Source organism: Coregonus lavaretus (genome assembly GCF_964263955.1).
Source record: "Coregonus lavaretus genome assembly, chromosome: 13".
NCBI classification, from domain to species: domain Eukaryota; kingdom Metazoa; phylum Chordata; class Actinopteri; order Salmoniformes; family Salmonidae; genus Coregonus; species Coregonus lavaretus.
Genome location: NC_140000.1, coordinates 24,268,648 through 24,282,598, shown reverse-complemented (window position 1 = coordinate 24,282,598; position 13,951 = coordinate 24,268,648). Strand labels below are relative to the sequence as shown.

Below are 13,951 nucleotides of genomic sequence, written 5' to 3'. Positions count from 1 at the left end.
ATGCATTTCCATTACATGGGAAATAAATCTATTTTTGTGGAGAATCCTGTTTTTATGTTTGGCTTTAGATTATTGAGCAACTCTTGACTCTTTCATATCATAAGTGTTTGTTTTTAAGGTAGTTTTTCCACCGAGGCAATGAGTGTAATTCTCTACAAAGACCACAGGGGGCAGTATCAACCTTTGTATGGAGCACTGGATCGTGTAAAGATTTTTCTTTTTACGAGTCAGACACACCCAGGGTATTAATAGTTTCAAGACTTTAATAGACCAATAACTATCTGAAATATGATCATAATCAATATCACAAATATGCACCATGACATTCATCATAGAGAGAAACATAGCCATACAATGGTATGTAGAATATATGTTGACATGATGAGAGTAATGGCACTTACTTATAACAAAGCCAATCATGCAAGACTTGAAATAATGGAAACAGCCCAGTTCTGCTGTTTTAAAATCTCATACATTTGTGACCTACACACACCCAGTAATGACCTCTGAGAAATGCATCCTTTTCGAGAGTTAAACTGAATACATATAATGCAAATTGTCATGCTTTGCCCCTGTGTTGCACCACAATGGAATGTCTATTCATAATTCACATGAATCTCCACTCCCATCCGTATAGAAAGGCTCTGTGTGAGATTAATACGTTAAGCTACTCTCTAGTACTGCAATGCACCTTCTGAGCACCTTATGATACTGTCCAACACACAGGCTAGTCTTGTTATATCTCCAATCACATCCAGTTATGAGTAACTAAGTACTGTAACATGATTCTATTTACAATTCCCTTTACATATTCAACCCTGAATACACTGTTCACTGGTATTGTTCACATTTGACCATCCTCATAATTTCCTTTCCGGGACATCCCATTGGAGGTATATTTTTCTTGTAAGGTTTTCAGGCAAACAGGCCAGTGTCTATTTACTGTGTGGACATGGTGTGTGTGGGTGTGATGTTCTTGTCTGCTCTCTGCTCCTCCTCAGACTGCTTCTGCTTCTCCAGGTTCTCCATCTCCTCCAGCATCTCCTGGATCAGAGGAGGCATGGAACCTGGGATCTCCATCTTCAACGTCACCACACGCTCAGCTCCTGTGGAATTAGAAGAGAAAATGTCAATTAGACTTTCTAGAGTAGTAGAAGTGTCTCTTAACTATATCACTCTAATCAGAGGCAGATTTTCTTTATTTTCTCCTATTTAACCCACCTCCACCCAGCATGTCTTAAAGGGTTCTGACACTGACTAGACATGTTGCCCACACCGACATCCACAGGCCACCCGATTTTCTACTTTTCTCTTTACACTACATCCTTGGATGTGGTTGGATGTGCACTGGTGTTGTAAAAACACAATATGCCATAACACCTGGTTATAACGGTCATGAAGCCAAGCCATGAAGCCTGTTGTTTGGAGGTTTATAGTTAAGGTCAAAGTAAGTGTCATGGCCGATAGGGAGTTGACCTCTAACCTTTGGCGCTGATGCTGCGCAGGTCGGTGATCTTCATGAGGACCTTAGGGAACATGAGGGGCATGCTGGGCCGGCGTTTACGGGAGTAGATCTTCAAGGCCTCCAGTAAGGGCTCCTGCAGGACCTCCACCTTAGACGGCTCCTCCAGATCCTGCCGATCTGACACAGGAGAGACATTGTCAGTGTGAGACCTACACATCATTAATCTACAGCTAATACAGCTCATATATCTATTTTGTTTGTGTGACTCCTCTACATGGGCTATATGTATTATTTAACTACACCCACGGAAACTTCTACACACAAAAACAACAATGAGGTTAATTTATTGGAGTAAATATTTGTAAATAAATGTACAAAAAGTACATCCATTCATAAAACAAAAAAAAGATAGTTCACGTTCCATATAAAACATTCTGCCTGTACTGAAGCTATGGCTAGTTGCAGTACCTCCAGACACCAGGCAGATGGCGCTGAGGAGGCCGCTTTCTGTGTCATCCATCTCCAAGGGCAGCAGCTGGCCGGCGAAGGTGAACACCTGGTCTGTGAGCGGGCCAAAGCCAGCGTTGTGGATCTGTGTACGGGTCAGGGTCAGCCCGTCTGAGAAGGTCATAGTGTCCTGGTCAGGTGTGTACCTCGTACAGATCCGCAGAATCTACAGGGAGACAGAGGGGACATAAGGGATGGCTCAGTATAGAAAAAGGCAATGGAGAGATGCAGGTTCAAGAAGAGGGGGATGGAAATTAAAAGACATGAAAGACAGTTCAGGCAAAGAGAAAACGAGAGAGAAAGAGAGAGAGAGAAGTATAGAGGTAAAACATAAACCTAAATCGCTCTGGATAAGAGCGTCTGCTAAATGACGTAAATGTAAATGTAAATGTAAATGAAAGAGTCTGCATAAGAAAAAAGAGATAGAGGGAGAGAGAAAGATAGAGAAAGAGATAGACAGATCAAGAGCGAGAACTTCCAAAACTCTTTTAAAAACCCGTCAGAGCATAAATAATGCTACATCACAACAAGGCACTGAGTCAAGTTTCACAAACGACATAAATCACCATAAATTTTGCACAGTAATTGTCCCTACACACCTCATTAGAAACCACCTCAGTAATGGAAAATAAACATGATGGCACTTTGATTTCAGATTAAGGAGCTCCCATAGAGAAAATAGAGCCGTGAGTGAATCACCATTGTGCAGCTAGTGAGAATCCACCAACCTTTGATGGTGCTGGAGAAGGACAGAGTTGACAATGAAAACCAGAAGAGTTGGGGAGATAAAAGAGAATAAAACATAACTTCAGCAGTAACACTCTGTCTGAACCCATCACCACCGTGTCTGTCTTCAGCACAAACGTATGCTGAGACAATGTAACGGCAGATCCATAGTGTCTGCACCAAACAGCACACTGTGAGTGAACCCTTCTAACTCCACACGGGCCAGTTGATGAGGTGCGAGATGTGCTTTGGAGATGATGATGTGGACGTATACACACACACACACACACATCCCCTCACGCATACAGTATACACACACAAACGTACAGTACACACACACACACACAGCTCACCAGAATGTCCAGACAGGCTGCTTTGAGGAGGGTGATCTGGTCAGTTATGGTCAGGCCGGTGAAGCCAGGCACCCGTTTGGCAAACTCCACAACCTTGATGATACATTTGGTGGCCAGCTCACTGAACTTATCCCACAGCCCCAGGTCCAACTGGATCCTAGTGTCTGAGCTTGAGTTCTACAGAGAGATGGACAGAGAGAGAGAGGGGGGTGGGGGGGTGGGGGGGGGGGGGGGGGGAGAAAGGGTAAAGGAGAGGTGAGAGATAGAGAATAGGGGGGATCGAGATAGAGAATAGGGGGGATCGAGAGAGAGAGAGAGAGAGAGAGAGAGAGAGAGAGAGAGAGAGAGAGAGAAAGAGAGAGAGAGAGAGAGAGAAAGAGAGAAAGAGAGAGAGAAGGGGGGCAGAGAGAAGGGGGGCAGAGAGAGGGAGAGAGAGAGGGATGGGGAGGGGACAAAGAGAGAGAAAAGAAAGAAAGGAAAAGAGAAATAGAGAGAGAGAGAGAAAGAGAGGCCGCACGCGAGAGAGAGAGAGAGAGAGCAATTCGTTTTGAGTATTATCTCAACAATACAACCAGTATGATCCATTTAGATTAATGAATTATGGTACAGGGATAGTGTTTCTGAGCCTTAACAGAGACAGGGCTACCCACATAATTAAATGGAACACTATCCATGATACATGTAATACATATCTATGGTGCTAACATGGCAGTGGTTGTTACTCACTGTAGTGTATTTGCCCAGCTGGCAGAGGGAAGGGAAGGTCTCTCTATGAGCCCTACAGATGTTCTCCACTACACAGCCCAGTTCTGCTGTCAGCTCATATGTCTCGATGATGGTCATCTTGGGAGTCTCCTTCTTCTCCTTCCTCTTGCTCCTGTCATTCCTGACAGCTGGGAAGAGAGGATGAAATATGAACAGAGCTAACTCAAGAAGAAAAAAAAGAAATTGAATTGGTTGCAATAGCTAAGTTGGTTAGATCATGGTGCTTGTAACACAATACTTCTAGTGTGATTTCCCTTGTGGGCAACACCTGCAGAATATATAGTAGGTGTTAACAGTAAAGAGTCTGTTAAATTACCATATTTTTCTAAACAAGCCATGCACATTTACCAATGAGTGTGTAAGTAATGTAAAAATAATCATGTTACCTTCCAACTGATCTATAAATCATGTTAACGTACTTCAACCATTGGTTTTCAACAGGCCACTCATTCTACTGAGCCAGATCTCAGGGAGAGATCCATCTTATGCAACTGGTCTCATGCATCAGACTGATCTGTGCAGTCAATGGATAGTCTAATCTAGTCTGCCCTACTTCCTGTAATCATTGTGTAAACACTGCATTACACACCAATCAGTGACAATGGTAGTAGTAGTAGCCGTTACATACCAGCCACAAGGCCACAAGGCTGATACATGTGCTGATGGATTTATGTAATGCTGACATGCTGGGTAGAAGGGATGAATGACATTGGTAGGCATCCATCACCATGACACCATCCCCCTACCCACAACAGAGATTGTATCTGGGTCAGTGGCCTTCTGGGCAATGGTGTTTGAAGTGCTTTCATGTGTTGGACAGCAGAGGTGGAATTAGTTTTCTTGGAAAACGTTCGGACAGCAGAAGCATTGACATCATCAGACAGGTTTTTAGGTACAGTGCCTCCAGAAAGTATTCACACCCTTTGACGTTTTCCACATTTTGTTGAGTTAAAACTAACTCTGTGTGCAATAATGGTGTTTAACATGATTTTTGAATGACTACCCCATCTCTTTACCCAACACATACAATTATCTGTAAGGTCCCTTAGTAGAGCAGTGAATTTCAAGCACAGATTCAACGACAAAGACCAGGGAGGTTTTCCAATGCCTTGCAAAGAAGAGCACCTATTGGTAGATGGGTAAAAATAAAAAGCAGAGATTGAATATCCCCGTGAGCATGGTGAAGTTATTCATTACACTTTGGATGGTGTATCAATACACCCAGTCCCTGCAAAGATACAGGCGTCCTTGACGGAGATGAAGGAAACCACTCAGGGATTTCACCATGAGGCTAATGGGGATTTTAAACTAGTTACAGAGTTAAATGGCTCTGAAAGGAGAAAACTGAGGATGGATCAACAACATTGTAGTTACTCCAAAATACTAACCTAAATGACAGAGTGAAAAGAAGGAAGCCTGTACCGAATAAAAAATATTCCAAAACAACCTCTAAGAGCTTTGCAAACCTGGATTGTACAATACTTCAAGCTCTGTCAAGTTGGATGTTGATCATTGCTAGACAGACATTTTCAAGCCTTGCCATAGATTTTCAAGCCGATTTAAGTCAAATGACCCAGAAAAACTAAGGTGATTCTAACATGTATTGACTCAGGGTGTTGAATACTTATCTAATCAAAATATATGAGCGTTTTATTTTCTATTAAGTAAAAAAAAGTAAAACATTTCTTCCACTTTGACATTTCACAGTATTTTGTGTAGATCGTTGACAAAAAATGACAATTAAGTTGCACAATGCAGAAATCGCTCCCCCATTTCCTGGTTGCTAAAACTCTAATAGTTCGCCTAATTTCAGTTTATGTGACAAAATCAGCAAGTGTAGAGAATCATTGTACCATCTAAACCGATGTGAAATATATTTTCCATCATCAAAAATATGTTTGGTTCAGCTGTTTGAAGCTGGTGTACAAAACCGAAAGTAAAAGACGCACAAACAAAACTTATAAACGGGAAGCATAGAAATAGCACACATAGAACAGATCTATCGCTTCTTAGGCTTGCTTTCAAGTAGAATGATAGGTCTATAACACACATTTCTATGTGAATTTGGTCAGGTCGCCCAAAAAGTTACATATTGTCACAATCCATTTTAATCCCACTTTGTAACACACCAAAATATGGAAAAACTCAAGGGGTGTGAATACTTTCTGAAGGCACTGAGTATTTTGAGTAAGAGTTTTATGAGACAGTTTGGGAATGTTGCATAGCAGTGTTTTGCCGTTTTGGGGTGTATTACAGAGGAGTTGGGCGATGTTTAGAAATGTTGCTCTTCAGTGGTTGAATGGAGACATTCTGAAATATTATTGACACTTACACTCCTTGGACATGCCCGCGGCGAAGCACCTCTGTAGCCGGCAGCACTGACAGCGGTTCCTGGTGATCTTATTGATGATGCAGTTCTTGTCCCGGTGGCACGTGTAAACCATGTTCTTCTGGACACTTCTACGGAAGAAACCCTGGGAGGCACCAATGGAAAGGATAATAATATGTTTTCAATAGAGAAGCAACCAGAAGTTAACATTCTATAGATATCTGAAAGGAGCTCTAATGACTTTGGAGGTGGCGTAGTTATTACATCACCATCTGAATACATATATCCTTCTTAAATTATGATATTAAACGGATACTTCGGAATTTTGGCATAAAAATGGTACCCATGATTTCATCTGACTCTTGGGAAGTAGATAAAGGGCCTCATTGTCAACATCCCGAAGTATCCCTTTAACATCAACATGTGTTTTCCATATGCAAAGAAAAAAAACTACTTTTAATTACTTCATTTATAATGAATTACTGTTATCACACAATCACAATGAAATTATAGAAAGAAAAAACAACAGACCAAATGCAACCAGAATCATGTTGTGAAACACGTCAATAGTATAGGGTGTAGCAGGGTAACATCACACGTGTTGTGTCTGAAGCTGTGTCCTGTCCATAGTCTGTCAATAGTATTGACTGATGCTGTCTGATCCCGACACAGCTGTTTTAGTGATACTAGTGTTTGCTCTGGGTAAACACGGCAGCCAAACAGTCCCTAGTGGCCTTGAATCTACTATTTAGGGTTAAATACTGTAGGTTGGGTAACGTTACATAGTTGTACTGTAAGTTGGGTTACTTCTGGGCTACAGGAGTAAAAAAATAATCAAAAAATCTACAAGCTACCTTCCTTCTAGAGTAAAAATATTTTTAATTTGAACATCTAAATAGATATGCCAGGTCAGATCAATACATGTATCAACAGACACCAACTGATATTTCTAAAGAATGCAATTTTTACTGTTTTCCATTTCCACTTTCGACGCATTGAGAAAACGAACAATTGACAAATCTCTTTCATGCAGCTCCTTATATGAGGTCCCCCTCCAGGGCAGGCTTGTGAAGGTGATAAGAGAGATAAGCTCCATGCTCACTTCCTGCATTAAACAGTCACAGAGCCAACTCTGTAACTAATGCCACTTCTCATCTCTAACACAGATGTGATCTCACACTTAATCTATAATTAGGATCATTACCTTTCATCTTGTTCTAAAAGATGAGGAGGAGAGAATGTAATCTGTAGTCATGGTCTCCTCTACGCTCTTGGTCTTGTTTGCTGTGCTGCCCATCAATGATTTACCTTCTCTTTGTGGAGCCTTAGTTGCCCGAGCATTCAGCTACAGCGGAGGGCCAATCGGCGTTGCTTTCATTAACAATTGTGTTAACACCTACTCACTATAGCTCACTGCCATGGACTATTAAAGGGTGGTAGATGGGGGACATTTGAGAACCCAAGAGAATAGTGGGAATTGTGTGTGTGTGTGTGTGTGTGTGTGTGTGATGCTTGTTGCAGTTTCTTGCTTTACATATCCATATCATAGGTAAATTAGATCTTGGATTGAACTCCAAAGTAGAAATGCTGAATACGTTAAAACCGTTGAAGAAATACAAGTGGAATTATTCATCGTTTGAGCAGTCAGATGGGTTTTGCGATATGTACATGATCAGTCTGGTCCCTTACCTTACAGCCCTCACAAGCACTGACACCATAGTGGTAGCCTGAGGACTTGTCTTGGCACACGAAGCAGGGTTTGTAGGTGCGAGGAGGGGGCGGAGGTGAGAGAGGACTGGCGAACAGGTCCTCTGAGCTGGAGCTCTGGGTTTCCACAGCTGCTGACACACAGGAGGGAGAGAGGGACGGAGAGAGGGATGATGAGGCTCTGGTAAGAAAGACAGGCACTGAGTGTTGGGAGTGGGATGAGGGCTGCCACTGCATACACTCTGAAATGGCTTCCTTTCCTTATCGTCTTTCTATCATAAGATGTGACTGGGTTTTCATCATTTTTCTGTCACTTTAATTCACAAAAATCTCTACTATGAAGACGAGGAGGAGAGGAAAGTGATTTTAGGACAATGCTGGGAGAGGGAGAAAACTCCAATGCAGCTGCTGAAAATGCAGTCATACATCGAATGTATGTAGCTTAATGTTCTTCAAACAGTAATGTGTTGAAGTAAAACAGTATTTGATCCCGAAAAACGGTTGAAATATCAAACAAATTGCAATATGTCCTTGGGCCTCCTCTTTTATTCGAAGACCAACAGTTATTTTTATGGTCAGTAAACATTCTACAAAGTGACTACGCAACATAGTATTCAATCAGTTTTTTTAATATGGAAAAGGATTCACAAATGTACTGTAGATGACTTGAAAACACAGGTCATATCAGCCCACAGTGCCAAGTCCACTTGTGTTCCCGGGGACATGTTGAGGCCTTGTGTTGATAGGCATATCTGACTGAGATAATGCTCAGGTAAAACTATTTTTATACATTTTCTTTTAAGATTTCTAAGTCGTCCTTTTCCCAGAGAGTGCAAGGGTGAAGAAGAGGCAAGATAGAGTCATACTATTCCAATGCCATACTTTGTGGGATAAAAAAAAAGACGCCAACAGACACTCTTAAGACATCGCTTCAGTTTTATAGAGAGCCCCCACTGCGACAGGACAAGCATCCATGCTGGCTTCTTATCACCTCCACCATTAAAGCACATAGGGCCAGTGACAGATAACTATAAAAATAAAAAAATAAAAAATTCCTTATATCCATCCCCTTGAACCCATGGCCTCCAGTTGAACCTACCCCTTCTGGGTCAAACAACAGAACACACCCATTAGCAAGTATTCTCTCCACTGCAAAACAATGGCGGAGCATGCCAGAAGATCAACTGACTGATGAAGCAGTGGAATCTTATGCTAGCCTAAGTGGTTTGGAGGGGGAGGGAGCTGCTCACCCACATTTAGGAGAGAAACTGGTAAAGAGTAATGTTTTGCCACGATCTGCTTACACTATGTCAAAGAAAAGTAACTTCCTCTGCACACTATCACAATGCTATCACACTCTCACTGAGGTCTTTTGGGGGACTTTTGGGGCTAGATGCTGAAAGTAAAGACAATCTGTAGTGAGGGAATTTCTGTGGTTGTGAATAGGCTACTCACCATGAGGCCAATTGCTCAGTGAGATCCAAACACTCTTAATATTACACTTGTAAACAGGAACAGCAATTATAGTTATTTGGATGTCATCGCTGGCGCATACAACATTAATGTGCTCATAAAATAGCCTAAGTGATGAATGAGGTAAATATATTATTAGGCTTTGCTTGCAGAGTTCCCAACAACTACTTTGCTGTGGGGGAGACAAGCCAAGCAGTCTGGGTCTCGTCTGACCTCTTGTTGGTGACCGTCCAATGAACCCTCGGTGAAACCCAGTGACCGTCCTGAGCACTGGCTTCAGTTGAGATGCTCCTCCATCTCCAAACTGAGCGCTGCCAGAGAAGGTCTAATTTTGTAATAGGCTTTGGCTTTGATATCGCAGAAAATATAAGGAACATAATGTCCTGTGAAGCCCTGGTGTTAGGCTAAATAAAAACCTCCAAAGAGACAGCTAGATCTATCAGCTGATAGAGGAAACCAAAGGTATCAGAACGGAATTTGACTTCCTAATCTGATCTGTAAATGTCAACAACTAGTTGAAGAGGGACAGTGAGTGTAGTAGTAGTCTCCCGAGTGGCGCAGTGGTCTAAGGCACTGCATCGCAGTGCTAGCTGTGACACTAGAGATCCTGGTTCGAATCCAGGCTCTGTCGTAGCCGGCCGCGACCGGGAGACCCATGGGGCGGCGCACAATTGGCCCAGTGTCGTCCAGGTAGGGGAGGGAATGGCCGGCAGGGATGAGCTCAGTTGGTAGAGCATGGCATTTGCAATGCCAGGGTTGTGGGTTCGATTCCCACAGGGGGCCAGTATGAAGAAAAAAAATACAACAGAGGTGTGACAAGTCAAATAAGAGTGCAGATTGTATGGCCAATTCATTATCAATGAGTTCACAGTAATAATCCATGTATTATTGATTAGGATAACAAGTAAGTATACTGATTGATTGCACAACGGTGAATTCATTCCATAAACTAGAAGGTAGGCTTACCAATACTAAATTAATGCAATCATCAGTTGCAACAAAGCAAACAATGTGCACAAGTAAAATAACAACAATATTGACCCTATTCCCATGCTATAAAGGCACAATCAGTCAATCATTTTTCAGCCAAATGGCAGCCCTGTCACTTGGTTTGCTATATTATATATTATATTATAAAGCTGAGGGATGGGGCTTGAGAAATGTAACCACTCTCCAATTATCAATGAAGCTATGGATGCAAGGACTGACAGTTATATCAACATTATAGTTTGAAACATATTTTGAAGCTATACATTGTTTACAAAGGCATTATTTACAAACAGTAAAGGTTGCTTTTGGAGTAAAATCAAAAAGCAACCTTATATTTTGGCTTATAGTGGTGTAATACACTTGTACTAAACGCATTAGGCATTTATAAGTTATTCTTCAAGATTCAATGGGTATCATTAATTGAAATGACCTTAAAGCAGTAAATATTGCAGATTACACCTTTAACATAAACTTGAACGTGTAGGCCTACATAAATGCTGTTGTGAGTTATTTTTTGTTTAAGTTTGATTTTACTGTGCAGGCTTCTATATTTAATTTGTTGTAGGCCCTATATCTGAAATAATATTCAAATTTTAGTTCATTTGAACTAGAACCACCAATTACATATTCAGAAAGATACATGAAAAATGCCATCGAACTACATCTTGAAAAAAAGATGGTAGCCTACATACAACATGACCTAAATAAATATGTTTACATTGTCTTTGGATTAAATATGCAATGATACAGGACTGCACAGGGAACAGTTTAGGCTACAATGTACGAACAACTGACACAGGAATAGGCTATATTATAAATATTGCATCAAAGGTGTGAGGAGAAGATACAACTGGGTGAATCAAGTCAAGTCCCACGTTCAGTCTTTCCTCATGTAACATGATCACAACAAATATTTAGATTTAATGTAGAGTAAAACAGTGGGCAACTGAGGGAAAATTACTTAAATCCTCAAATAGACCAAATAAAAATAAAGCTTCACCTACATTGCGCGATCCGATGAATTTGCCAATCGGTTTCTGTTAGTCCAGTGAAGCATGCAGTTAGAGATGGTTCCTGGAGCAGACAAGGACTTGCCGTATAGAAATCCAGCATTTCTCCTGGACAGACTGCGAGAAAATCCATACAGTCAAACATGGTTTTCTATAACATTAGTGTAAGGCCGAGTCCTTCCTTATCAAGATGCGCCAGGATCTAAATAAATGTAAAAATGGAACAAATGGAACGCAACTGTCCTTAATTCGCACGCCCAAGTAGGATTATTTCCCCCCAATCAGTCAAGGGTATGATGGACATTTTTGTTAAAAGTTTGTAATTGACCAAAATTATATTTTATTAATTTGAGTCCATGCTAAAATATCCGAGAAACGATTTCCATCGACGCATTCATCAAACAATCATTGGGTCCATCGCGCGCAGGGAGCACAGCAAAATAGTCAGTCCTTGTGAAAATCCGATATAAAACAGAATTGTTGGCTATTTTACATAACAAAGTTTGTGTTGGAGTTATTAGCTCCCATTTATTGACGAATGGGTTATGCTGTCTCAGCACAACCACTTCATACTAGTTATGTCACAGGGACCGATTGAATTACCTAATATATGCGGGTGAACTTTCCCTGAACTTTTTCGGCGGCTGCTAACCTTCAAATGACCCAAACACTGTCTAAGTACCAGGATTCCCTCACCAGACGTGATGAACGTCAATATTTGGTGCACACTTAGGTAGAATGTTGGGTAGAATGTTAGGTCAAATGGTAGTAGAAATACAGTGTGCGAGCAGGTTGTAGGATTCTGATTTCATTCTTCATTGATTTCACACTTTTTACTGACTATAGAAATGACATGTCTTTGGGAAGTCTGATACGATAGAATATAATGAAATAGAACAGAACAGAATGGAATAAAATAGATACTTTCATTGCATGATTCCCCTAATTCAAAATGTAGGCTATCTAGCAACCACGTGCAATCATCTAAATCTCACCCTGTGAATAAGTGGAAGTTAGGCTGTGTTTCATATCTGGAAAGTAGGTCTAATATTAATGACATCGGCCCTACTCTTTTTTTTCCACATAAGGCCAATTGTGTACTCTATACCTAAAAATGGACCTAAATGTTTCTGTAAGTGAAAATCTTGGGTGGGTAAGATAGATAAGCAGTTCAAGTATTGAACAGTGTTATAACGAAGGCTATGCTCTAAGCTCTCCCATCAGCAGAAAATAGATGATAAGAAAATGATTGAGCTTCGCGCTAAAGATAGAGATGGAATGAAATAGAAAGGAGAGGTCAGAAGAGGTATGTGGACATAGATTCTAATTTGAAATATGTCAAATTCCTTTGCTTTAAGTAAAACCTTAAATAACAAGGACGTCCCCGATAAGGAACCTTAAAGCCGCAGTCTGTAAGATATACATTAATTTAAACTGAAGAATTATACCCCTTGATTTTAAAGAACAGATATGATAGGTTAAATACTTTAATGAGAGTAGTACAACTGCCTTTCCTAACCAAAAAGACTGCACACATTTGGCAATCCCACCACTGCGCCTGAGTGGCGCAGTGGTCTAAGGCACTGCATCGCAGTGCTAACTGTGCCACTAGAGATCCTGGTTCGAATCCAGGCTCTGTCGCAGCCGGCCGCGACCGGGAGACTCATGGGCGGCGCACAATTGGCCCAGCGTCGTCCAGGGTAGGGGAGGGAATGGCCGGCAGGGATGTAACTCAGTTGATAGAGCATGGCGTTTGCAATGCCAGGGTCGTGGGTTTGATTTCCACGGGGGGGCCAGTATAAAAATATAAATAAATTATTCACTAACTGTAAGTCGCTCTGGATAAGAGCGTCTGCTAAATGACTAAAAATGTAAATGTAAATATTATTATGCAGCTCACAGTGTGGCTTTAAAGCCGATTTACGTAGTTGTTTTTAAGAATATATTTTCCCTGTGAATGTGTGGTTTGTAAGCAAAGAGGTGGCTAAGGCAAATTCAGAACCTGTAACTGTCAGAAAAGGCCACTTTAACTGTCACTTTTAAAGGGACACTCGGAATTCAATAAAATGAAGAGAGTCTATAAATAAATAAAACAAATAAGGAGGATGTCACAGTATTGGCATTTTGGGATCTAAACTACAATGTCTCTGGAAAATCCATACTCTTTAGCTTCCGTTTTTCTTAATCCATGTGTTCTTCCATTTCTATTTCCTGACATAAGGAAGACAAATTCACTGAGAGAGAGCACCATAATTAAATCTAGTGCAGGAGAGTAAAACTAGGCCATCAAGATGGGGGGGGGGGGGGGGGGGGGGAGACATCTGCTCAATTTCAACATAACAGCACCAACTGCAGGTACATCAACTGGAAACAAACCAAAAGAAATAGGAGGAGTGGGGGATTAACTCAAAAATATCAACTGGGAATGTACATAAACCGGATGGGGGTGGTTTGACTGAGAGAATAAAGATGAACATTTTAGAATTTTAGTTTTTTACACGGTAAATACACTTAATAGTTTCCCTCAATGCCACTGCTAACCTCATTCACGGGACCATAGCTCCAATGTTAAAGGAGGCTAATTACCCAGTATCTCCCACACTCCAGGGAGGAGGGGTCATTCAGA

General features: G+C 41.2%; 1 protein-coding gene across 1 annotated transcript; it reads right to left on the bottom strand.

Annotated features, from left to right (window-relative positions):
* Window positions 1-939: 939 nt before the first annotated feature.
* Window positions 940-11,470, bottom strand: LOC311139985 (retinoic acid receptor beta-like; the record flags this gene model as incomplete). Its single annotated transcript, XM_084174970.1, has 9 exons — window positions 940-1,106; window positions 1,484-1,642; window positions 1,934-2,138; window positions 3,052-3,228; window positions 3,778-3,944; window positions 4,055-4,084; window positions 6,149-6,290; window positions 7,835-7,986; window positions 11,320-11,470. 9 exons carry the CDS (start codon window positions 11,468-11,470, stop codon window positions 940-942), a joined length of 1,350 nt encoding a protein of 449 aa, XP_084031096.1.
* Window positions 11,471-13,951: the final 2,481 nt, after the last annotated feature.